This window comes from Perca fluviatilis, chromosome 1 (assembly GCF_010015445.1).
Source record: "Perca fluviatilis chromosome 1, GENO_Pfluv_1.0, whole genome shotgun sequence".
Lineage (NCBI taxonomy): Eukaryota > Metazoa > Chordata > Actinopteri > Perciformes > Percidae > Perca > Perca fluviatilis.
This window is the reverse complement of record NC_053112.1, coordinates 35,687,756-35,714,045: the sequence shown is the minus strand read 5'-3', so window position 1 is coordinate 35,714,045 and position 26,290 is coordinate 35,687,756. Positions and strand designations below refer to the sequence as shown.

General features: G+C 40.7%; 2 protein-coding genes across 7 annotated transcripts; one reads left to right on the top strand and one right to left on the bottom strand.

Moving 5' to 3' along the window:
- Positions 1-1,792: 1,792 nt before the first annotated feature.
- LOC120555945 (interleukin enhancer-binding factor 3-like) lies at positions 1,793-23,115 on the bottom strand. 5 transcript variants are annotated; one of them, XM_039795162.1, is made up of 20 exons: positions 23,006-23,115; positions 22,354-22,467; positions 20,502-20,613; positions 19,820-20,031; positions 19,509-19,683; positions 19,187-19,334; positions 14,579-14,670; positions 13,493-13,588; positions 13,241-13,352; positions 13,055-13,152; positions 12,541-12,649; positions 12,294-12,446; positions 9,510-9,700; positions 8,711-8,830; positions 8,380-8,511; positions 3,817-3,987; positions 3,366-3,492; positions 3,199-3,237; positions 2,632-2,973; positions 1,793-2,447 (listed from the first exon to the last, which is right to left on the bottom strand). In XM_039795162.1, exons 1-20 carry the CDS (start codon positions 23,086-23,088, stop codon positions 2,251-2,253), a joined length of 2,823 nt encoding a protein of 940 aa, XP_039651096.1. In that variant the 5' UTR covers positions 23,089-23,115; the 3' UTR covers positions 1,793-2,250. The 5 variants fall into 5 exon arrangements, with proteins under 5 accessions (XP_039651096.1, XP_039651104.1, XP_039651110.1 ...); XM_039795170.1 differs by having other exon boundaries at positions 19,820-20,013; XM_039795193.1 differs by having other exon boundaries at positions 2,251-2,447; positions 22,354-22,493.
- On the top strand, positions 23,018-25,557 carry LOC120555967. Of its 2 annotated transcripts, XM_039795205.1 has the most exons (6): positions 23,018-23,197; positions 23,448-23,499; positions 23,611-23,811; positions 24,012-24,148; positions 24,259-24,482; positions 24,574-25,557. In XM_039795205.1, exons 1-6 carry the CDS (start codon positions 23,106-23,108, stop codon positions 24,978-24,980), a joined length of 1,113 nt encoding a protein of 370 aa, XP_039651139.1. In that variant the 5' UTR covers positions 23,018-23,105; the 3' UTR covers positions 24,981-25,557. The 2 variants fall into 2 exon arrangements, with proteins under 2 accessions (XP_039651139.1, XP_039651145.1); XM_039795211.1 differs by lacking the exon at positions 23,611-23,811.
- The last annotated feature ends 733 nt before the right edge of the window (positions 25,558-26,290 follow it).

Here is a 26,290-nt window from a genome sequence, read left to right as displayed (position 1 = left end):
AGTGGGTCCCAATTATGAAGTGGAACGAAATTCTTTGGCTATTTCAAACTTTTTAACAAATAAAAAGAAAGTGGGCGTGCAAATATTCAGCCTTACTTGTCATCCCAGCTGGGTTTTTGACTATCATGTGTATGAGGTGTTATGTTTTTCTGTTAGTTCAGGGGTGAAGAGATATGACAACACACCAGTCGGATACTGTGTGGGTTTAAGGTTGGATACAAAAGATTTCCCAGTTTAACATCCAGAGCACTTGCAAGATAATATTGAAATGGAAGGAGTATCAGACCACTACAAATTAGCCCGCCGTCCCTCTAAACTTTCAGCTACAAGGAGGCTTAGAGATGAGCCAAGAGGCCCATGATACTCTGGATCTGAGAGATTACAGTGGGTGGGACTTGTCCATAGGACAACAATCGTGTATACTGCACAAATCTGGCTTTATGGAAGAGTGGCAAGAAGAAAGCCATTTTTAAAGATATCCATAAAAGTGTTGTTTAAAGTTTGCCAAAAGCCACCTGGGAGACACACCAAACATGTGGAAGAAGGTGCTGTGGTCAGATGAAACAAAATCGACTTTTGGCAACAATGCAAAACGTTATGTTTGGCATAAAGCAACACAGCTCATCACCTGAACTCACCATCCCCTGTCAACATGGTGGTGCAGCATCATGGTTTGGGCGCTTTTTTCAGCAGGACAGGGAAGATGGTTAAAATTGATGGGGATGGATGGAGCCACACAGGAATTTGGAAGAAATGTGGAGTCTGCAAGAGGATGGAGATTTGTCTTCCAACAAGACAATGATCAAACATAAAGCAAAATCTACAATGGAATGGTTCACAAATAAACATATCCAGGTGTTAGAATGGCCAAGTCAAAGTCAGATGTATCGATCTGTGGAGAACTGATGCTGTTAAACGCTCTCCATCCAATCACTGAGCTCGAGCTGTTTTGCAAGGAGGAATGGGCAAAATGTCAGTCTCCGATGTGCAAAACTGATAGAGACATACCCCGCGACTTACAGCTGTAATGCGAAAAGGTGGCGCTACAAAGTATTAACTTAAGGGGCTGATAATTTTGCACCAATATTTCAGTTTTTATTTGTTTAAAAGGTTTGAAATATCAATAAATTTCGTTCCACTTCATGTTGTGTCCACTTGTTGTTGATTTTCACAAAAATTAAGTTTTTTCTTTTGTTTGAGGGATGTGAAAAGTTAAGAACGATACTCAGGTGTACTGTTGTTTAAGTTTGAGAAAATAACCCTGGTGATGTCATTAGGGTTATCTCGGATTGAACTTCAAGCCTGTTACAATCTAGTGGATTGGAGTTTGAAAGATGTGCTCGTTTATAAGGCAGGGAAGTGTACGTGTATGGCCTATTTTACATCTGCTTGGGCTTTCTCAACTTCAGTAACATCATTTCCTCACAGCGATCATTGAGGCTTTATCTCATCTTTGCTCATCATATACAGAGCATGCACGCTGCTACATGGCGATAATACATAAATGGCTGATACTGTGGAGTTACGCTGCAAAAGCCATTCACAGCACTCGGTGTTGCAAAACATTCCTCATAACACTGATGTGAGGAATATCGTTGTCATTTTTAAAGGGAAGGTCAAGTTGACCCGCCTTCATAATTCATAATCCAACAAACAGTAGCCCAACTCTGACTGGAACTGTGACATTCAATATCACAGCTCCATCCAGTAACTGAAAAGGCAAAAAAGCTCTAAAAGATCAATGTTAGAATTTAGAAACATTGTATTTGTCTATGAATTAGCAAACGGATGGTAAGAATCTTTGCTCCAAAATAAGAGTTGTTTATTTTACAAGAAAGATTAGAGCAGTTTATGTGACAGAAATAATTCTTCAGTTCAAACCTACAAGCGGCTTCAAATAAAGACCACAACATACTGATACAGAACCAGTACACTAGATTAAAAAACATGACCCTAGAAACAAAACATAATGATAAACCATGTATGGTTTTTTTTTTTTACACTCATGTCAACACAGGCATGATGAAGGATGCGGCAGAAAAAAAGTAAACCGATAAATCAAAAGATAAGTCTGTATCCGTCTACCGTTGCCATATGTCCAAGAACTAACAAGTTAGGTGAAAACACAAAAAACTAAATCCAGTTTCAGAGACAACACAAGCAGAAGTACTAACCCAGGATCATCATCAAGAGAGGACAGAGACAGATTCAAAAGATAGTGAGGTGAGAATGGTTGCACACAATGTGATTTTAGTAATTCATGTTGCTGTATCCAGAGTATGAGCCCTGGTTTGGAGCTCCGAAGCTCTGGTTTTGAGCTCCGAAGTTCTGGTTTTGAGCCCCGTAGTTCTGGTTTTGAGCCCCGTAGTTCTGGTTTTGAGCCCCGAAGCTCTGGTTCTGCCCTGCGTAGCCCTGGTTCGTGTCATACCCTTGCTGGTTCCCCCAGTCTGTGGAGTGAGATCAAAACAAAAAGGCATCATTTATTGTATCGGATGCATTTTCTGAAACAGGACATAAATGCAGCAAGGAATTTTTTTATGTCGGTATTTAAAAAAAGCACTAGCAGGAAGAGACAAGTACATATATATATGATTACAGGGGGGAATTTCAACTTGCTACGTCTTTACTCACCATAATTATTATACATTTGGCCACCCGTCACCGAGCTAGGGTAAGCCGTGCTGTACATAGAGTAGTCTCCTCCCTGGCCCTCAGTCTGACTTTGGGTCAGCATCTTCTTCTTCTCATCTCCATACCCGTAGCTGTAGGGGCTCTCCTGGTCGGCGGGAGGCGGCATTGACTGGTAGCTTTCTCCCTTTGTGGTGCTGAAGTCGGCGCTGGGGACGGGTGTGGGAGGGTAGGTGGAGCTGCTGCCCTCCGGATAAAAGGTGCCGTAGCCAATGTTGCTGCCGGATCCAGTGGTGTCAGGGGCTTGGGCTGTGGTGCTGGCTGCATTATTATCATACAGTTTATCTAAAAGACAGAGACAACGAGAGCAACATCACTGCTATGTAAAATCAGTTCTGTACACGCTTGGAACAAACTAAAAACGGACCAATCTCTAGAGAAACCTACAGCAGTATAACTTGAGTCAAGCAAGATATGCGCAGCATTAAAAAAAAGGTTGACTTTTACTACTAACATTAAGGCGACTACAGAGGAATCTATAGTGTATTTTAGTGAAAAGGGTTTACTTACGATAGCCTGTGCCAGTGACGCCCTCATAACTATAGTTTGCTTTTAAAATAAAGAAAAGAAATGGCCATTTAATCAATTTCCTTGCAGGTATGTTAAGTGTATTTAAAAGAATCTTATATTTTCTTTGTAAAGCTAGCCCGACACCTAGTGAGTGTTAAAGTATTTACTTTTGTTATAGCTGGGTCCTGAAGAATACGGTTTGCCTCGGCCCCTGCCTCGACCTCTGTTGGGACCCCAGCCACGAGGCCCAGAGTCTGAAGGAATGCCACGGATAGTGCCGAACCCTGGGATGTGCTGTTGAGCAGAAAATGGCAGAAGATTTGATGTTAGGGCAAATGCTTTTAGGCAAGACTGTATGCTTTAGTGGAGATGTGCATGCAGTGGCTAATGTGTCAGATATGCATTTATATATGAAGATAAAAAGAAATAATTCCCTAAGTGAGCATGAATTTCTTAAGGTTTAAATTAAAATTTAGATATTTAACTGAGGAACTAAAATGTTTTATTCAACATAAAAGCAATTATATAATACCTTGTACACTAATGAAAATGCACCCTGACTGGTCAGCAGTATTACCTAGATAAACCATAGATCACATCCTTAACTAGATAACTTGCCATGTCGGTGTAGGTGACCTTCTTCTTTGTAAAACTCGAATTTCTGTTGGCGTTTGAGTCTTCCTCTCCGTCTTCTGGAAACAGCTTCTCCAGAGCAGCGAGGGCAGCGTAGGCCTTTGCTTCCTTCTTATTAGAGCCTCGACCTTTAAACTTCTGCCCATCAACCTCCACCTACACAGGAAAAAACTTTCTATCAGTGTTTATTCTTATATGATTCTTCTACAAATACCCCTTTCACACCAAGGGCTCAACCAGGGTTGAACCAAGGGTGACTGTGCGTTTGAATGGGTTAACTCTCATCAACCATCTCTGCCTCGCAACCCAGGTCCCGAGGTGGGCTGGATCAGGGTAGCACTAGGGTCGATTTCAATGTGAATTGCACACGACCTGGGTTGCTAACAGCCGGGGCAGGACAAATTATGTGATTGGTTGGAAATGAGAGTGGGGCAGTCGTCAGAGGTCGCCACACACTTTGAAAAAACAACATCATCATCATAGTTTTTGTCTCACTGTGCTCTACGCTGGGTTTTTTTCACAGGCAGTTCTAACTACAGCAGAGTAGAGCGGTTTAATTCATTCTCTGAGAAGAGATGTCTGACAGTGTGCCCGGATGTCCGTCTCCAAAGTTGACTCTACAAGTCAACTTTTGCAGAACGGTAGCAGAGTTTTACAGGCAAAACTACCTGTAAAATCGAGTGAGTGAGTGAGTATAGATTTATAGATAGATAAAAAAGTTGAGTTTAATTCTCTCAGCACCGCCCCTGTCACACAAGACGCTTCTCTAGCCTGCAGTTCAGTGCAGCTGCTGGGTAGCGCAAATCTCTTTTCCTGCGTTGGGAAGCCGACAGCAAAGCCCAACTTTACTTTTAATATCATAAAATATGCTTTATTTTGCTGTCTCTCTACTGTACAATGAAAAATTAAAATTAAAAAAACAACAACACTATTTGGGGGGGGGGGGGGGGGATAATAAGAAAGCATTTTTTTTTTTTTTTTTTTTTTTTAATTTAATTTGGGTAGGTTTTTTTTTTTTTTTTTTTTTTTTTTCACTCGACACTAAGAGCAAAACAGACAACAGAAACCTTTTGATTATCTTTTTAGTCTTGTTTCTTGCATACAGGGTACCCCCAGGATTAACTTTAAGACTTTTTAAGACCATTTTAATACCACCTAGGATGAAATTTAATTCCAACTTCACAGCCATACAATGGGAAATCAGTGTGGATTTTAGGCCTGAGAAAAGTTATTTACTATGCAACGTAACCTGAATTGAATAAAACATAATACTCATCATAATTAGTTCATAATAGCTTTGTAAGGGGTGTTTGTAATCTAATAACATAAGATAATAAAGTATTTGTTGCATGAAGAGCTCTTTTGCTATAAAACAAATATAATATATGCCAATGCAAATGCCTATTGCTTCAGTGATTGTTCCATCCTGTTCTGCTTTTGCGTCAAAAGGCTGCTTGAAAGCAGCGGGGATAGAGAGTTGGGCTCCGGTTGGTTTCGTTTTCTCACCCAGGGTGATGCCGTCAAATGTGCGTGCTTGTTTCCAACATATCCTACAAAAGGTGGAGCACCGCTGACACCGTCCTCGTCATACACCACCCTCTCTCCGTTGCTAGCTGATCAGGAACCTGCATACTGCCGTTTCATTAGCACTAGATTGACTCACACACCGATCCGCTTGTTGTGCTAACCTCAGCCCCGTGGCCCTCCGCATCTCTGGCCAGACCTTCAGACACTTGCCCATTCTAACCGACGAGCTAACGTTAGCTTGTTAGTTGTCTCGCTTTGCCAGACCATCCTCCAAGGCGCTGCGGAGGAAGGTCTGGGAAGGCCACACAGCATTCTGGGGTTTGGGAGAAGAACGTGCTCTGGTTTATTGGCATTTCTTTAAACCAATCACAATCGTCATGGGCAGCGCTAATCTCTGCATGGAACCGCTGCAAATAGCCTCGGGAAGGAAATTGTTTTAGTGGAACGTGTGTATGTTTTAAAGTTGTTTGTCGTGCAACAGAAAACTCAGATTGGACAGATGGTCTAGCTAGCTGTTTGGATTTACCCTGCAGAGATCTGAGGAGTAGTTAACCATAGTCCTCAGAAATCCACCGAAGTTTAAAATTCCAACACAAAGGAAGTGGAAGGAAACTAACGTCAGCTAAAATACATGCATCAGGCGGAATTTCCTGCGGCACTCGAGCAATCCCGGAAGTGGAACGCCGTGGATATAGACTGTCACGCACAATCCACAGTCAAGAGCGTAAGGTAAAACACTGACGTAAACAGTACCGGTACTGTCGTATTTAACCCTTGTGTTGACTTCGGATCAAATTGACCCGTTTTCAATTTCTGTTTTATATTAGAAAATATGGGACGTAGAAATAAGCACTGAAAATGTGTAGAAGAAAAATTTAACAATTTCAAACTTCGAAAAAATGGCATCAAAAATGTAAAAAAAATAAATAAAAAAATAAGCATTAGTAGCAGTAATAAGCATTAACAAGCAATAAGCATTTATTTATGACGTTACAGTATTTATTTAATCTAGGAAAGGACAAGAAATAATGTAAGACCTTTGTTAAAGGTCCAATGTGTGGGAATTTCTCCCATCTAGCGTTGAGATCATATATTGCAATCAGCTCTCTCGCACCAAGCAGCTCAAAGTACGCATTACAGCTACGGTAGCCTTCACGCTTGAAAAAGCCGGTCTCTTGCACTTTTCAATATCCTTTTTCTTTTTCTGGGCGAAGAAGAAGACTCCTGCTCCTGAAATTTGGATTTTGAATGCGTGTGGTCCTCCATGTTTCCTTCTTCAAAGTTGCCGGGGCCGGGAAGCTATGATACCTATTAGCAGCACCTGGGAGTTTATCATGTGACAGCGAAAACGCAAAAGGCGGAGCAGTATGTCCTGTATGTCCCTTACTGGCTAACGTATTTCAAGATGGAGCATGAATATGGAGCGTCTACCCCAGCTCATGTGAATGCAAATGTAAAATTTCAAGCCAAAAGGAATACTTGGAATTGATGGTGGTGGTAAATATTCATGAAAAAGGACAAGTTTGTGAACGGGCAACACCGATTTTGATAATGAACAACTCAACATGTTACACACTGGACCTTTAATGAAATGTAATACTTTGTGGACGAAATTTAAGACTTTATTTTTAGAATACTGAATTTAAGACTTTTAAGATCCCGCAGGTAGCCTGTGCATTAGAGGTGTTGAAATTAATCAAATAATCGATGAACATCGTGGACATGGACGATGCTGCATCGATGCAGTGGCCCACCATAATCGATTATAACGCAATGACGTCGCTCGTTAATTTTCCGGCCGCGGCATAAACATTCAAATGAAAAACAACATTCTCAGTAGCCTAGCTAACCAGTTTTACTCACTCTCACACACACACACACACACACACACACACACACACACACACACACACACACACACACACACACACACACACACACACACACACACACAGAAACATTGAGAGACACTAGTTAGGTTGGAAACGATCTAAGTGAAATAATGAAGCTCAAGAGGTGTAGCTACACTACGGCACTTTTCCTGTCTAACAGCAGTGGTTTAGATCAAACGTTGTGCTAGCGTGCCTGGCTAAAGTTGGAGCTAACGGTCTTAGCTAGCTAAAGTTGGAGCTAACGGACTAGCTAAAGTTGGAGCTAACAGCGGAGAGTTGCTGGTTTGGAGGATGCTGATTTTGGACCAGAGAGGACGACTGCGTGTTTCCCTGCTGAAGAGGACATTGCCGCAGCTGGTGACTGGTTTTTGTGTTTGAGCTGTGTTTCTTGGACTAACAGCTAACTGTAAGTTGGATTTCTGTGCGTTTGCTGCACTGAAGATAACGTCCTGCTGGCTGTTGCACGTTTTTTCTTCCTCTCGGTGTGTGTGGGTGGGTGGGTAGGTGTGTGTTAACACAGTGGTTTAATAGGGTTTGAGTAGGTTTTCATTGAAATGCTGTAAGGAGGAATAATTTTGTGTAGCTGGAGTGTTTTAAGTGGATACTGATAGAGAAACGGGAAAAGGGGTAGGGTAGTTGTGTGTAATATCATTTGAAGAAATATTGCAGTTAGCTTATTTGAAAAGGTGTGATTTGAGTTATTTTTGTTATTTAATCCAACGGCTAAATGTTATTTATTAAATTTAAGTTATTGTTCAGTAAACTATACCTTTTTTGTTAAAGAGTTGTCTGGGGTCAGTTATTCCAATACAGAACAATAGATTTGCTGGCTAAAAGTAGGGTGGTATATGACTAATCCAAAAAAAAAAAACCTTCGTGGTAGCTACCTTAAAGAAATGAACCCAAACACTTCATCTTTCCAGTCTAAAGTTACGTATTGCAGCTTGGGCATTGCACTTGACAATGCAAGTTTGTTAAGTCAAATATCCTGTATGGCTTGAATAGAAAAATGTATTTTGAAGCATCGTGATGCATCGAGATATCTAATCGAAGACCTGATAATCTTAATCCAATCGGGAGATGAGTGAAGATTCACACCTCTACTGTGCATAGAATACTGCCGACTCACCTCCATGACAAAGCACTTTTCATGGGAGCCCCCCGTCTCTGCAGACAGCGCGTACTTCAGACTGCGGCGCTTCTCATTCAGCTCCATCACAGGGTTCTTGCCATGTTTGGTTAAGATAGGACCCTGACCGCTCTGTTCATAGCAAATAGACAAACAATGGCTGTTAAACGCATGTGACTACAAACCCTTATTTTTTTATAACATCTCACTTTTTGTTTTCTCACTGGGGGAAAGCAAATGCTGAGATGGCTTTATTGCATGGGCTTATTTATTTATTTAAAAGAGGCTTCTTAATAAACCACTACGAAAGGGAGGAACCGGAGGTACATACGTCGTCTGACGTAGTAGAGGCCGTGCTAGCAGCTTTTACTAATTCCTGGGTTCCTTCCACATCACTAATGGTCTCTGCTTTAGATTCTGAGCCTGTTGGGAGACCGAGATCCTGCAGGGCCTGTTAATTACAAAAAGTCAAAACATTAACAACTCTTCCTTCATTCACATGCTTAGTGTGGGCTGTAACGGTGAAGAAAAACAGTCAACAATGAAGACAGGCATATGTTCTAGGTGGTGTGTCCTTAAACGATGTCAATGCGTGAAATCTGGGAAAGGAATACCAAAGTTGTTTACAGACTAGAGAGACACAGAATGCATTGTGTATTGTTTAAGAACAGGATCTGATGTCTTAAGGAAGGTTGACCTGATGAAATGTGATCACATGGGCAGCACCACACTTCTGAATATATAATAGCATACACTGTGGTGTAAGGACAAAGGATGCTGTCTTGCTTGTTTTTACGTCTCTTTGGGCCTGCTGGACAAAAGCGCCGATTACCACATGATTACCTTCAGGCATTTAGTAATATAGGACTACAGCTAAGAGCCCTTATATCCAATCTTTACAAAGACTAAAGTTAAGTTTAAATGCTGTTATTCAAGCTAAACTAATTCTGATAGCTGAAGTTGAGAGCCATCACTCGCCATCTGTGATACGAATGTATGGGTTTATGATGCATCATTTTGAGGTATTAGTTATCGTTTATATATTTTGGGCATAAATTGATTATTGATCATTAATAATTGCTACTATTGCGCTACAATACTAAAGCAACTTATGTAGACAAGTATCTTGCCTTGGTTGCTACATTAAGCTTGGCAGCTCGTTTGGAGGGCCCCGTTGACTCGTAGGTCTTCCCATTTACGTCCACAGCCATTGTGAAGACCGGCTCATGAACGGGACCAGTCTGAGATGTAAGTCGGTACTCCAGGCCAGGTCTGTACTGGTTCAGACGCATTACGGCATTCATGCTGAAATCATCTGTGACTACAGAGAAACAGGTAGAGGTAGAGAAAAGGCAGAAATAGAATTATGAGCAATCAAATGTTACGTTTTATCCAACAAAAATGCGTGGGTATTTGACATTATTCATGTCTTCCCCAAAACTTGTTATATTGATTAATTGTATATTTAAGCATATTTACAGAAGATCTTTTATTATCAATACACCACGTTTCTAGTAGCAGTCAAAACATTCCAGATTCAGTTTGCTGACACACACAGGGTGGGAGAAAGTTGGCCTGAAAGCTTTTGACAAATCTCTTCATTAAAGTGCTCATATTATGCTCATTTTCAGATTCATAATTGTATTTAGAGGTTGTACCAGAATAGGTTTGGGGTTTAATTTTCAGAAAACACCATATACTTGCTCCTCTTTTCACCCTGTCTTGAGCCCTCTCCGTTTTAGCGACAGAGTGAGGAATCGCACTTCTGTACTATCTTTGTTGGGAGTCGCACATGCACAGTAAGTACTGCTAGCTTGTCAGTTGCAGAGCACGAGGGCGTGCCATGCTAGCAGCTAGGCGAGCATTATAACGGGTGTTACAAAGTGTCCACGTTTGTCTCTGAAGTAAAGGTTGACAATAGGTCTACAATAGAGCTGTTTGGAGCAGTTTGTGAACAGGGTTTTCTGTTGGAGATGGTAAGTCCCTTGGGGGTGGACTTTGGGCTTTTTCACTTTGTAAACTATAACCTGCACAAAAAAAGATATATAACAATAAAGGAAAGGGAAAAGAATAATATGAACACTAAGTTTAGGAAAGGATAGTGGTTTTGGGTCAAAATAAACTCATTCTCATGGGGTTTAGGGTCCAGTGTCACAAGGGGTTCAATGTTGTCATTAACCTCTAAATATGCACTGTTGACACTAATGCTGTGGTCTAATACACTATGTGATTGATGCAATATGCTATTGGGTTACGGTTATAGGTTGCTGTAAAAATGCAAATCTATCCTTTAATATTTGAAGAGTACAATTGCTTGGCCTCTGGCATTGCGGTTTGCAGCTTTCTCGAGAACCGCTCATTCAAACTTCACTCCCTTGGATCCTCAGCAATACAACTGCTATGACATAGTTGCGTCCCCTAGCAATGCTAGAGTAGGCCTATACGCTGACCTATTTTGGAACAGCCTATTCCCGGGAACAAAAGCGTTCATTCCGAGTTACATCGCTGAAGCGAAGAGTTTGCTACAATGTAGTCTGCCTCACCAGATGTAATGGGATAACGCCTGACATGTCCCTCCCCTTCCGCTATCGATTTTGCAACGGCACCATCGCTACATCCAGGGCTTAGCTCCACACAGGACAATTGGGATTGGTTTAAAGAAATAAAAACAAGCTGGATTTCAGACCATTACATCCTGCTCATGCAGCGTGTTCTACTCCAGCCTGCACCCAAAAACATTCCAACCACACATACACGCCTGGCTCCGCACGACAGAGTTCATCAGTACTCAGGCAGTCGTCCGGTTGTCTCTTAAAAGCTTCATGTCACCTCACATTAACTGGAAACAGATTAGCATGGATCCTGGTGCAAGGATGACACGCACTATCAAAAAGAATTCACGCTTCTCATTAAAATATAACGCATGCAGATTCTACACCGCAATTCCTTGGGTCCACAGAAATACATCCAAGTGTGAAGTAGATTGGATGAACTGTTCTCGAGCTACGCGAAGGAGAAACACACACGCACACACACACAGAGAGATGTCTTGCTTTATAGTTAGATTGTGTTGCCAATTTATTAGGTACATATATTAGATTGCATTAGATTTATCTAAGTGTACATAATAAACTGTCATCTCAGGGTATGATGATGCATGTAAAAAATGTATTGTACAAACTGTAAAAATGAACATTAAATTGGATGGAAAATAGAAAGACCCAGGACTCCAATTGAACTCCGTGTTTCTTTAAATAAGCCCTGTTGAATTGACAACATACAGTTGTATATTATAACACCTGTACAATGACAGGGTCAAGTTGTGTCATGAAGTTCAAGGTGAAGACTTAAATAAAATATCAGACTTATCTAAAGATGGATGACTCATCTCCACTTCCTCCCACTGTACAAAAGTAAAGCCAAAATATCCCGGATACAGATGCTGCCATGTTGTAATTTTGGAGCCCGAATCTGCGCGGTTGTGATCGGGCGGTGGAGCCACCAATACACCCACCTCGCCAATTGCGAGCTAATCACAGCTATCAATCATGACTCATGTTTCACCCAGTTTTTAAAGCATTAAATTACTAATAAAAACCAAAGTCTTCAGAAAAATTATCATAACATCATAATCATCAGTGCGATAAGAACTACGCAAGTTAACAGAAACCACCTTTGGGAAACATTTATTTGACGTGCACTTTGGTTCTTAAGTATGGCCGATGTCCTGGAGGGGGCAGGGTTTATGCCCTTTACAAAAGCCAGCTACCAGGGGATGATCGAGATGTTTTGGCTTTACTTTTGGGGAGCTGTCAAGCCACTTTCTTTATATACAGTCTATATAAAATATCTACAGTTCATTTAAAAGTAAAAAGGCTCAGCCTATACCGAGGCCTTGGATAGTCTTTACTAACATGATTTCCTCTGAAAGCGCTTCTGGAACTTGAGAAACTTCCTCTGTTTGCTGTTGAGCTGGGGCTCCTCCTCATCTTCTTCGTCTTCTTTCTCTACCTCTGCGTACGATCTCTTAGCAGGCAGGTTGAACTGGCCTGCAGGTGGTATCTGGGCTGCATGAAACAGTAGAAACAAGCCTGAGGACACATCGTTTCGTGGAAGATTTTTACTGAACTGCACAGAAAAGAGGAAAGGATCATTAGGTACCTGAGCCACCTTTGCTGCCTGCACCCATTGATTTCCGTGGCTTTAGAGGTTTTAAGTCCATCCCCAACACCTTGTGCATTTGTCCAAATGCACACAGTCTTAGGGCAAACTAAATGGAAAATGTAAAAGTTAGGTCAAAATCCTGAGTGTGCTTAGGTGCATGTATTTAGGCATGGGTCGGTATTCGATTCTGATGGTATGATCACCTTCAGCAGAAATATCACGGTTTCACAGTATTGCAATTACAGCTTTAAAAGGTTTTGTTTTTTTAAATGTCTGGGTAAAAAAAAACTTTTTCTCTCCATTGAACACAATGCATTTTATTTTTAAACACACTGCACACTGGCAGGGAGACGGATTACTAAACTGCAGTTTCTCTCCTTGACCACTCACAGCTCATACCTTAGGAACGATTTAACAGAAAATGTTAGTGGTTTTGAAACCATGACTTTTTCAAACCGCGGTACACCTTATAATCGGCCCATGCCTACATGTATTAGCATCCTCATCTTACCTGAGCACTCTGCGTGATGTCCTCACGCTGCTGTGGAGTCAGACATTCAGTGGCGTCGACTGCTTCCTTCTCACATGGATCTTTTAATCCAGGGCCATCTTTGCACAGTTAGTTAAAGTAATGCATTAATGTTATTGTTAGTGTATAAACATGCATGCTGGTTTGACAACTCAATAAAAAGTTTACCTTCCAATAGCATTCCAGATGCAACACACTCCAAAACCCTGCGCAATGACTCGCCTGCTCCCATTGGTCTCTCAGATGTAACAAGAGCCTTCTCTACCAGCAGTTCAAGAGGCTATGTGGAGATGAAAGCACAAAGTAAAGACACTACTTATCAAGCGCCAACAATCAAAGAGCTAAAGAGAAGCTGCCAAAAATGAGGCTGGTTTGTACACAACTTCTTAGCTGCAACATGTGCAACCAGTGTGTCCTCACCCATCCTGAGAGTGGCGTCCAGGTAGGAACACGGTTACACAAGTCTCTCATGATCCGGATCACGACAACAGCAGAACTCAGGTCTATGACTTTGGCCTGGAGACACAAACAAAAGGCAGTTCAGTGTGAGGTGTTGCCACCTCAGATGTCAGCTCAACCCTGTGCCATGAGGTTCCACAAATGACCCAGAAAACAAAGCACAGACAGGTCAGAACTGAGCCATCTTTACATCAACAACTGTTAGGACTAATACATATTACTAGAGATGCACCGATAGACCGGGCGGTGACCGGAAGTGGACGGTTTTCACGTGCTCGGCCATGACCGGCAGGTCAGTGTGACATATGCCAATTTCCTGGCGGTCAATGCTACAATTAACTGACAACATAAATTATACTAGTTACAGTTGTCAAGAGTGTGCAGAAGATAACAAGTTTGCAATATGCAACACCTGCAAGAAAAAAGCAGGGCGTGGAGGGATTACACCAAAAATCACATTTTTTTTGTTGGATATTGGATGTGAAAAGAAGGAAATAGTTCTAACATTGCAGTTTAGATGTGTGTGAATTTCCCACACCAGGAGTAATTTATGTAGTTCTATTTTATAGTGATCCATTATCTGTTAAAAAAAAAAATTATGTGCAAAATGTTCTATTAAAGAAAAGAAAAGAAATATTTGTGTGTGCTGTTAAGTGGTTAGAAAAATCGGAATCTGCTAAAATCGGTATCGGCTGGCCTAACTCAATGAAAATCGGAATCGGCCTAGAAAGTTGTAATCGGTGCATCTCTACACATTTTCGTCCAAATGCTGTTTGTTGTGGTCAATAGGAGAAACTGCCCCACAGTTGATATTGAGAAAGCTCAGACTGACAGAGGACATTTGGATAAATCAAAGTATATGCTGGTGTCAATACCAATCATCCAAATGTGACATAGGTATGGCTCAGCAGATCACTCTTTATGAGTTACCAAGTAAAACTCTGGAGTTGAAGACACTTTCCCCTTTCGTAAGATCATAGAAGACTACAACAACAACAACTGAGAGCACATTTTAAAATGTGTACAAATAAGGACGTGAATGCAAACCTGGAACCACTTGGCGTGGCGGAGAGACGCCAAGGCAGTTAGGCATTTCTGCCTGTCCAGAACGTCCGGCGGATCGTTGACTGTTTGCGTTTCTATTGACGAGGTGGGGTAAGAAGAAAAGGTACAGTTTGACCAAGGGGGTCGGATCTGTCTTGCAGCTCAGGGAGTAGCAGCTTTCCCCAAACCAGCAGCAGCAGGGAAAGGGGGTCCCAGGTACCTAATGTATAAATCTATGGTCCCAACAAGCATAACAGTCATCTGTCACAGACGCCAGTTAACCTTTCCACAGTGTGTGAAAGTGGAAGAATGTCATAAAGACACAGTAGTACTTACAAAATGACATAGAATGTTGTTGATGTGTGCACTGTGTAAACTACAATAAATACCCCCTATCCCTCGGCTTGGGTTTGCTGCTTCCCCCCCTCCTGAGACAGTATGTCCAGTTGGTCAAAGGTCCAGCGTCCCTAAAAACTTGACAAACTAAAAGGCAATCAATTGAAAATCACAAGCATTTAGAGAATCTTCACGTCAGCCCCACACTGCAGCAAAACTGATCGAGTGCCTGACCTATAAGTGGCTTTAACTGGCCTTATGAAAAATTAAAAACAAATATACCAGGCCATACCAGCTTTGTGCAAGTTTTAGCTCATTTTCTACACTACAGATCCAATTCAACTAATCTAACCTCAGCAGGTTTTTAAGTTTCTGCAAGTTGATTTCCATTTCATTTGCACCAAAATGAACGGCTGAATGAGTTATAGGACAGATTAAAAACTGAAAAACAAATCGCCAACAGTAAAGTATGCTTGCAACAGGGCTGCACGATAAAAGCCAAAATTTTAATGCCAATAATACTGAACTGAAATGACAATTATCGACACAGGAAATCTGAACTACTGAGTTACATATTAAAAATGGTCAAATCGTTTAAGTAAAAGTACAGTATTTTCTTAAAGCTCAACACACCAGTAAATATAATAAGATTCCATAATTCATGTCACCAAAGTAATGTCCTTTTTATTGGGTATCCCTTATATCTGCTCAGATCCAATACTTATATTTACTTACATTTTAATTCAATGTGTATCTGACACATTGAAAGAACAGCTGCGGCCTACTAAATCTCATTAGCTCAGTCACAATAACTCCCGCAGCTTCTCTCTATTTCCCTTCACTGTTCCATTTACCAGCATTGTGTTCAACACCACTGTACATCATCCCAATCAATAACAAAGTTACTGAAATTAAGGGGTTGAAGAGGGAAAATAAAGCGGTCTGAGGTAATGGGTTTGCTAAGGGTCAGTTGGCAAACAGTTAGCTCTAGAGCTGGGCAATATTTCGATATTGTGATATGAGACTAGATATCGTCCCAGATTTTGGATATCCTAATATGGTGATATGGCATAAGTGTTGTCTTTTTCTGGTTTTTAAGGCTGCATTACAATGAAGTTGTCATTTTCTGAACTTACCAGACCGTAATTGTTCTATTATTTACCTTTACCCACTTTGTCATTATATCCACATTACTGATGATTATTTATCAAAAATCTCATTGTGTAAATATTTAGTTAAAGCACTAGTAGTCAACACAACAGTATCGTTGCAGTATTGATAGAGGTATTTGGTCAAAAATATAGTGATATTTGATTTTGTCCATATCGCCCAGCCTTAGTTAGCTCGGTCCCTAAAGGGACAATAAGTTTACACTAGGGCTGTTGGAACGAAATCCGAAAGTAGAATATAATTTGAATAGTAAAAAAAAAAAAAAAAAATCAATACTATTCGAATGTGATTTTTTTTTATATAAATAGATGGCTAACGTAAGATAATCTCCCTCTTCTCATGTCTGATGAACATAAGTTACGGGAGTGAGAAACAAAGCATTGTGAGCCAACGTTACGTATTGAGTAAAGTTAGTACAAGGGGGAGTGACAGGCTGCGGCTGGAAATCAGAAGAAGGATGGGAAATAGTTTTAACATGACTTTAAAATTGACATCCACCAAGCCAAAATGCTTAGGTTATCAATAGTTAGGTCGTCATGGTTTCCTAGCTGCGTCGCGAGTTATTATCGTCATCATCATCATCATCATCTTAGCTGGGAGCTTCAAGGAGAAAGCTAAAGATTATGTTAGCTGCCAGTTAGCTTTGACTTCATAGATTACCTTCTAACAGCTGTATTCTCAGTAACGTGACAATCTGCAAGAAACCGGTTGCTTATAAATCACTTAGATAGCAGTGGCAGCACCGTTTGGCTTAGTTATCAATGCTGTTAACATTGTAGCTAACACTATTGTTACTTAGTTTATGACAAATCGTTGGCTGTGTTTTCTAACATGATATCATTCTGGTAACAGAGCAACGTTAGCCTTTACAGAGCTGCTTCAATACACTTGTTAGATAATGTTTCATTACAGAGTTTTCTGCAGATTGCGTTTGTTGCTGTGTGGAAAATATTTAATATATTTTAATATTCAAATATTTGAATAAAAAAATAGAAAGGAAAAAAAAAAAAAAAGAATTTGACTGGTATTATAGAGGAAGACTGACAGCTATAGTTTACACAGTTAATTCAGGGCTCAAGACTAACTTTTTGCCTTCGTTGCACTGGTACGCCTAACTTTCTTTATTTAGGTGCACCAGCACAAAATTTAGGTGCACCCAAATCTTTCCTTGCGTCGCCGTTAACGCTGAATGGCGATACACAATATATAACTCTGTATTTTATTTTTATACAAAGTGGGCTAAATGTTCAGTTTTAAGTCAAAGCCACTTTTCACAAGCTCTTTTATTAAAACAGATTGTGATTAAAATAAAATGCAAAGACAGGGTTTCCTTTACCAGTTTGAAAATATACAGCTGCAACACATGTAAATGAAGGTTATCTGAAATAAATAGCCTAGGATACATAAAAATAATTATCTATCTGAGAAAGCTCCTTCACAACAATAACAGACTGATTAAAAGTGCGGCCCTTTCCTGCATGTCATTCCCCCCTCTCTCTCCCCCCTTTCATGTCTTCAGCTTTTACACACTCTCTCACACACACTCTCACACACACACACACACCCCCTTTGGCGGATGCAGCGGCATTACACACGTCTTGTGTATGAAATGTCTGTATTGTCACTGCGCTGCATTTTGATTAACTATGATATTGTGGCCATGGGTCACATCTCTCGCCAAGGTGCAGCAGGCTCCGTGCTTACACGCTATTACTCAACGAACTGAAGTTAGTTGCATTTAATAACTTCTAATGTGTTTTTTGCTGTGGCGGCCGCAATAACAGAGTTACCAGCGGAAACACTGGTACCAATACAGGTTTCCTTCTCATACTTATCAATATACAGCTGTGTTAATAACAAAACTGTAGACAAATGTCAGCAGTTTGGACCGGTGGTGCTGTGTCTTTCCATGTTGCAAGGGAGCCGTGTGTGAGTGAATGGGGGCGGGGCTGCGCGGAGAGAAAGAGTAGAGATCCAAACACAGGTACGGCTTTCCAGAAGGAATGGGTCATGTAAGCAATTAAACCATTATATAAACATCGTTTTGGAGGCGGATGAGCACCGGTGCGACCTAGGAAAAATCTTAGTCGCACCTTTACAAATTTTGGTCGCATGTGCAACCGAGCCCTGTAATTTAAAAAACGTATTTGTACCCACAGCTCTTAACATTATGCGAACCATTGTTCTTTTATGACACTACTACTGATAAAGTGTACCTGTGAATAGGGAGCACCTAATAGGATGCACCAGTGTAAGCCCTTCAAACACAGAGTCAGGGCTGCAACTGATCAAGTCTGAATGATTGTGGAAGCTAAATCAGGATCACAATTATTACACTATTTTAAGTGCAGCCCCAGTGTGCACTGTAGTAAATGCACTAAAACTGCACTGAGAGCGGTATGGTTCTGTATGTGGGGGCTTAAGCACTCCCATCATTAAAACTTTAGACTCCCATGTAAATACAGCTCATGCTGATCAACACAGAAGCTCAACAAAAACTCCACTAACCAAATACATTCATCTATAAACCAACAACCGTGATTTAGTTTTTTTTACTACTTTTGTCCTGTCTGGTTGCATTTAAATGATCCAAGAGAAGCCATAGAAATGTCCCCGTTCTGTTTTATAAATTATCAGTTTTGCTGCAGCTGGTGCCAAATGTACATGTTCAGCATCAAGTACATGCAATACGCGCTTTAGCTTGTTATTCTTGAAAAGCCTTCACTTTAAAACATGAAAACAATTCAACATGAGTAAAACTGTTTTTTTATGACTGTGGCATTGTTTGTTATCAACAACATGTGCAGAGTGTATCAGCGACTACAGAGGAAATGTAGTGCTGGCAAACGCCAGTTTGTCCCAAATCGACGCCAGGACTCTCGAGGCAGTGAAGAGCCAACATTCATTGGTTGTTCACAGGCATCGGTCTGAGACAGTCACTGTACAAGCTCCACTGAAGGTTAATGAGAAGAAGATGGACGTGTGTGGCGTTTCAGTTGTCAGTGCAGAGCTACAGATCAGTGGAGCAGTACAGTGTCTGCATACTGAGAACACATAGATCAGGCCTGTGGTAGCTGATGTTGGAGACTGGACCAACATACGTACCTTCTTCTGCTGTTTTACTCTCTTGCACCGTCCTGACAAGTGGTGATGTCAAGTGGATAGTGAGAGTCAGGGCCGACTCAGTGCTATTCACAACAAGGGCTGCATCCCCTGGACACTGGCTTACTGTATAAATCCCAGCTGAACTTGCCTATTAAAAAGAGAAACAAAATGTTAGGTTTTTGTTGTTGTTTCCTAGATATTTGTTGTTGTTTCTTATATATTAAGATTCCTTTTTTGCTTTCCTAATTCTGTTATTTTTTTTATTTTTTTTTTTTTTTTTTAAATGGAGAATGACACATTAACTGTAGGTACTCAAGTCTACCTCTAACTGTTCAGTTAACTTTTCAGCCACTTGATTAAGCAGGGTGATGGTAGGCTTTCTGGAGCAAAGCAGCACCAGCTCCAGGTCCTTGTCTCCCGTCAGCAGGAGTCCCTTGGCCACCAGGCCGACCCTCATAACCCCACGCAGGACACGCTCTTGTGAATCACCGCTTGCACTGTGAAGAGGAAATCAGAACAATTTAATTATTTAAAAAAATAAAAAAGTGTTGAGTTAAAAGACAAATTTTAAAATGCCACTCTGTATACTTTTTAAAATCATTGGGACAAACGCCATTTAGACACCTCGCTCACCTCCCTGTCTCTGTATTTCCCTGGTTATCTTGCGGAGTATCCATCTGGTCAGACACAATCTTGAGGGCACACTCCACACTGGAGATGATTGTCTGTACTGCATCCAGCTCCTCTGGTGAAGGATAAACTTCAGAGTGTTTGGCCATCGTGTGCCGCTCATATGGCCCCATGTGCACCCGTGGGGCCACAGGTTCCTTAATATGGAAATCAGACTAAGTGAGGTTTATTTTGGAGAAAAGAACACAGTGTAGATGTGAGCAAATATACCTTTAGTTTTTATACTGTAATCACTTAAGACATTTTTTTTGTAATAAATAGATTACTACAAGTAGTCATTAAAAGCAGTAATGCTCTTAATTCAGATTATTGCTACTAAGATATAGAACATGTAAAGCAAAAATAGAATTGAGAAGTATAATAGAAACAAAAATAGTAAGGAAGTGCATGATTTAAAAAAATAAATAAATAAATAAAACACTTGGAAAAAGAAACATGCACCAGATAAAGCTTTCGTGGAAGAGGTAAAGCAATATTAATATAAGTACAAAAGAAACTGGAAAACATTAGATGTTCAGTCTTAATGTGGAGGATTGAAGAAGTGGGTTAAATGACTCAAATACAAAAAAAGCTTATGGATTATCAAGTCATTGGGGGACAATTTAGCAAGTAAAACAACAACAACCTCATGATGCCGTTCACCCTCTATCTCCTCGATAGCAGTGATGTAATCATGGTATTGTCTCAGCTCCTCCTCATAGCACAGGCAGTCATACCAGTAACGCAGATCCTCATACCTGGAGGAAGGAAATAAAATGAGGACAGCTCTGAAGACAACTCCAGTTTAAGTCAAAAGCAGGTGCTACAACAACGTAGTAACACGACAATCCGCATTTTTCAACGATTGGCAGGACCCTATAAGGGTTGATCAACCCACAGTGTTTCATTGTATAATTCTATATTTAATAACAGGCTGTGACAATAAAATTGTCTATACAGTTTACTGATCAGCTCAGTGGCAAACTCACCTGTTACCTGCCACTTCACTGCTACTCACGTTTAAATGCAAACAGCAAATTCTTATTTTCTCTGATTTGATACATTTCTGTGTGTGTTTTCTCCTTTATATCATTTTGTTATGATTGAATTAAAATTATAAAAAAGGTATTAGTTGTATTCTCCTGTACATACAGTACAAAAGTTTGGACACACCTTCAATGCGTTTCCTTTATTTTAATGACTATTTACATTGTAGATTCTCACTGAAGGCATTACAACTATGAATGAACACATATGGAATTATGTACTTCACAAAAAAAGTGTGAAATAACTGAAAACATGTCTTATATTCCTCAAAGTAGCCACCGCTCTGCTCCGATTACTGCTTTGCACACTCTTGGCATTCTCTTGATGAGCTTCAAGAGGTAGTCACCTGAAATGGTTTTCCAACAGTCTTGAAGGAGTTCCCAGAGATGCTTAGCCTTTTGCCTTCACTCTGCGGTCCAGCTCACCCCAAACCATCTCGATTGGGTTCAGGTCCGTTGACTGTGGAGGACAGGTCATCTGGCGCAGCACTCCATCATTCTCCTTCTTGGTCAAATAGCCCTTACACAGCCTGGAGGTGTGTTTGGGGTCATTGTCCTGTTGAAAAATAAATGATGGTCCAAAACAAAAAAAGGGGGGGGGGGGGGGGGGGGGGGGGGGGGGGGGGGGGGGGGGGGGTGGGGGGGGGCAAACAAAAAAAAAAAAAAAAACAACAAAAAAACAACAAAAAACACCCCCAAAAAAACATTTTTTTTTTTATTTTTTGGGGGGGGAACCACGCGTGGAGAATCCATCCGTTCACCTTTTCGCTCCGCGACAAAGACACGGCGGTTGGGACCAAAGATCTCAAATTTGGACTCATCAGACCAAAGCACAGATTTCCACTGGTCTAATGTCCATTCCTTGTGTTTCTTGGCCCAAACAAATCTCTTCTGCTTGTTGCCTCTCCTTAGCAGTGGTTTCCTAGCAGCTACTTGACCATGAAGGCCTGATTCGCGCAGTCTCTTCTTAACAGCTGTTCTAGAGATGTGTCTGCTGCTAGAACTCTGTGTGGCATTCATCTGGTCTCTAATCTGAGCTGCTGTTAACTTGCGATTTCTGAGGCCGGTGACTCGGATGAACTTATCCTCAGCAGCAGAGGTGACTCTTGGTCTTCCTTTCCTGGAATGGAATGCCAAGAGTGTGCAAAGCAGTAATCGGAGCAAAGGGTGGCTACTTTGAGGAATATAAGACATGTTCAGTTATTTCACACTTTTTTGTTAAGTACATAATTCCATATGTGTTCATTCATAGTTTTGATGCCTTCAGTGAGAATCTACAATGTAAATAGTCATGAAAATAAAGAAAACGCATTGAATGAGAAGGTGTGTCCAAACTTTTGGCCGGTACTGTATGTTACTTGTTGTATGCATTTCGATGTAAAGAACCTAAAATTCATTATGCTATAGAAATTAAATGCCTTGCATTTACTTTGATTTAATGTGCGTGTTTACCTATCAAAATCTTGCGGGTGGAGGCGGTGGCCCTCTTGTATCAGGCTGTCCCAGTACAGCAGCTCCTCATACGCCTGGCGCTCATCCCAATGCGCTGCAGCCATCCTGTCACGACTTTCAGATAAAAGTAACGTTACCACCTATACTAAAAAGGGGAGAAACAAACTTTGTTAGTCTGTGCACTACTGGTAGATAACTGGCCTTATACAATCAAATTAAGTGTAATGAATGATATTAGCAACGTTAGTAACGTTACTCGACATGCATGTTCTGCTGACAGCTAGCTAGCTAACGTTAACAAGCTAACGTTAACGCTCAAGTCACACAAGAGACTCTTCAGGATACAAATAAGCAACGTGTGCATTAGTAGTTTAGGTCGCCTCAAATTACCCAACATCAATACAGCAGTCCCGTAATTTGTCCTCATATCCTATGGTGAACAAAGGTAACGTTACTGCGACAAACAAACAGCTACCTTAGTTAGCTAGCTAATGTTTAGCTAGCACTGACCGCCCACTTAGCTAATGCTAGTTAGCTAGCTAACGTTGACCAGCATGCCAATGCTATTTTTGTCAATTTGGCATTCGATATGTCGATTTTGCACAATACCACTGACTTCTGTTTAAATTTAGTTTGTGCAGTTAGGGCTTACCTTTTACAACGAGCGAATAAAACAGCGTAGACAAGAGCTTTTCGCGGTAACGTAGCTATCGCGTTAATATGGCTATTGACCATCAAAGGGTCGCCTAAATATGACGTCGCTACACGACCTTTTTAAAATGGATGCTAGAAGGCATCGATGTCGTTATAGCATCATGTCTCAGACTCTCAGTAAAGGAAAACGGTAAATTACAATAATTTTTATTTCACTATCATGTTTTCGTTAGCATTAGTTAGTGAAAATGAAGTCCAAAGTCATAATAGTTAACGTTAACAAAAATGTTGATAATTTAGTTAGCTATAGCTAACTGATAACTTTACTAACCAGTTTCTGTCCTTAAAAATGTTAATTTTACTATAGATAACTTTCTCTTTCTCCATAGGCCAACGATATTTTAAATAACAACTCTAAAATATATAATCTTTCTCTTCAGATTTGCCTGCATCAACCCCAAGCAGAACATTTCTGACTTCCCTGCTTTGAAGGTCCATTTACAATATCTATGATAATAACCCAATGTCTTTTTTTTCTGTTAAAAATAAAGAGTGTACGATTTTAATAATGATAACGTTATGTGATTCTGTTGTTTTTCACAGGACTGTCTGCCAGGCAGGTATGATTACCATGTATGTGATTATAAAACATTAAGTGAGACAGGTGATCATATTAACTATAGGGCCATTCTTCGGATGGCCTTGTACACAGAGTATGATATAAAGCTGTGGCTGAAAAGTCACACAGTCACCTGGAGGGTGGACCGAACATATCCAAGAAAGGGCCAGAAAGTACTTTTCAAGGTATCCTAACATTTGTGGTAGTTGTAATTCTTATCGTACCTACAAGTATGAATGAGTTCTCCCAGAGTTTGCAGGAGAAGAAACCAATATGTACAACTACAATGACCATCGCAGACATCACAATGAATCATGTGAAAGAGAGGATTAATCAAGATTATTTCGACAGACCTAAAATAATGCCTGTATATTGTACTTTTAAGGTGGACTTCAGATGCCAACGCAATACGAGACCTCGCAATGAAAACGCGGCAGGCAGAAGAAGCCAGATTACAAACTGCTCTGCTAAGATGACTGTGACACTACTACGCACTCAAGTGAGCAGAGGCAGGCAGAGTCTGTAAGTAAGGCCTACTCTTAATATTATGCCTTTTAACGTACCCAAGGTTTAGCACTGTTGTCCTGTCTTACACAGTTAAGAACATGGCATTTTTGTCTATCTCTCTTCAGAAGCAAGGACCCTCACGTGCCTACCTTCCCCACAATCGTGTCCATCTGCAGTGACCACAACCACAACGTCTATGTGGCTGATGCACTGAGCCACTGTGATGTTGGGGATGATACAAAAGCTAAACTGAACAAGCTTTTTGAAGCAGGACGCTGCCCAAGTTCAGCCTTAGATGAGCTGAAGTACGATCTATCCCCGCAGACCCTATCTTGCCAATCCCCCTCTTGTAGGTTGCAGTGATAACAAGTACTCTGCTTTTTTTTTTTTTTAATCAAGCTATTATTGTTGTCTTAATTATTATTGGTATTGTTTTCCAGTATCACATCAAGATGCTGCAGCAGGATTTGCTGAAATGTGCCAGGAGCTGTCAGCCATGGTCAACAGCGACGCATCTTTTACAGCCTCCTCAATAGCTGCAGTAAAGGCCTTTAAAACAATAAAAGACGATCCGTCAAAGATCATGACAGCCTTACATATGTTTGGCCGCTCAAAAAACACCAGCTTGGCATCTGTAAGAACTGGAGCCATCCGTAGGGCAGCCAGGCATGCTGGCCCTACTATTCATGCACAACCAACAGCAGTGGCGAGACGTCCTGCCAAGGTAACGGCAGGACATGACCATGTTTACAGCCAGCCAGCCAGTCAAGAGGGTCCGAACACAAGCTCCCCATTATCCGGCGCACTCTGGGTCGGAGCGCAAAAGCCACCCAGAATGAAAGAATGAATTGCCAATCTGTCATCTTTCTAAAACACACACACACACACACACACACACACACACACACACACACACACACAGTTTGTTTGTATTTGGCTTCTTTATTAAACACTTTTAATGTGTTTAGTGTTTAAGTCTCAATTGTTTCTTCTCACCCAGATTAAAGGTGCAGTAAGTGATGCTGCACAAAGATTGTTGGTATTTGAACTCAACTGGCAAACAAATACACCTCTCACATCCAGAAAACAGTGTGGAAAGTGGGGACAGTAATGTAATCCGACAATGTTTTTATGGTTTATGAATTGGTTGTTGGTAGGCTTTTGCCTGGGAACCTATTTAAGAAGCTACTGCACTGCTGTCCTATTTGAACTGTGTTTTTTTTTAGCAGACTGGTCTGGGCAGAGGGCACACATGAGTGGAAGATCACAGAGGCTAAGACTGACGCTAGCTACGTTTGAATTGATTGCACAGATTATAAAGCTGTAATGTTTTTGAATTTAGAGTTAATTGCAGTAAGTGGGTTTTGAGAGTGTGAAATGTGTACTTTCCTCCATAAGTAAAGATTCCTGTGTTTGATAACTTATCTATATTTAACTCAACTATATTTGTCCAATACTGTATATCTGTTTGTTTGTTTTTTTCATTTTTTTCAAAATTCATTTTTTATGATGTCTGCATTTCAGAACAAAACCAATATGTCATAAATCATTTTAGTAGCAAAATTTTGCCAACATAAAAGTTTATTCTCTAACCGAAAACCTTTAAACGATTTTAATTTGGATACCCTTTTAAACTGGGGAAACGAAAGATCTGCCACAAAAAGCCAAAAGAAGTTGTTTTTGTTTTGTTTGTAAAGTGATAATATAGATAACCATCAGTACACTGTAAGGTTAGGAATTACATTTTAGGGGGAAAAAATCAAGACATGACCTAATGTCATCTTGTGGAGCTGGATCTGTAAGTGATAGATGTAGGTAGGCAGTGGTCTAGTCTGATGTATTGTAGTGAGTATACTGTACTGTATGGGCCAGAATGGGCCTTTTGGGGTGGGGGTGGAGGGGGGGTGCATATCACAGTGGGGGGTCTTGGTGTCCTCCCCCAGGGAAATTTTGAGCATCAAAGACTTCATTTCCTGCATTCTGACACACTTTTATGCACCAATTTACAGTGGAAATACCTTAATTTAGCCTATGAGAAGAAAATAAAATGCATGACAATTCAAAATATATCAAAATTATAATGGAAAAAGTATGTTGTTACGTTCCATTGCGCATTTTTAAGTGGGTATGTGGAAATTCTGGAGCTTTTGGGTATAA

Coding starts and splice junctions, on each gene's coding strand:
- LOC120555945 (XM_039795162.1), bottom strand. CDS start 23,088: ATGGTCAATAGCCATATTAACGCGATAGCTACGTTACCGCGAAAAGCT. Junction 20,614..22,353: donor CACCCGCAAGATTTTGATAG/GTAAACACGCAC, acceptor TCCTTCCTCCAG/GTATGAGGATCTGCGTTACT. Junction 13,589..14,578: donor GCCACGCCAAGTGGTTCCAG/GTTTGCATTCAC, acceptor TTGTGTCTCCAG/GCCAAAGTCATAGACCTGAG.
- LOC120555967 (XM_039795205.1), top strand. CDS start 23,106: ATGACGTCGCTACACGACCTTTTTAAAATGGATGCTAGAAGGCATCGA. Junction 23,198..23,447: donor ACTCTCAGTAAAGGAAAACG/GTAAATTACAAT, acceptor CTTTCTCTTCAG/ATTTGCCTGCATCAACCCCA. Junction 23,500..23,610: donor CTGACTTCCCTGCTTTGAAG/GTCCATTTACAA, acceptor TGTTTTTCACAG/GACTGTCTGCCAGGCAGGTA.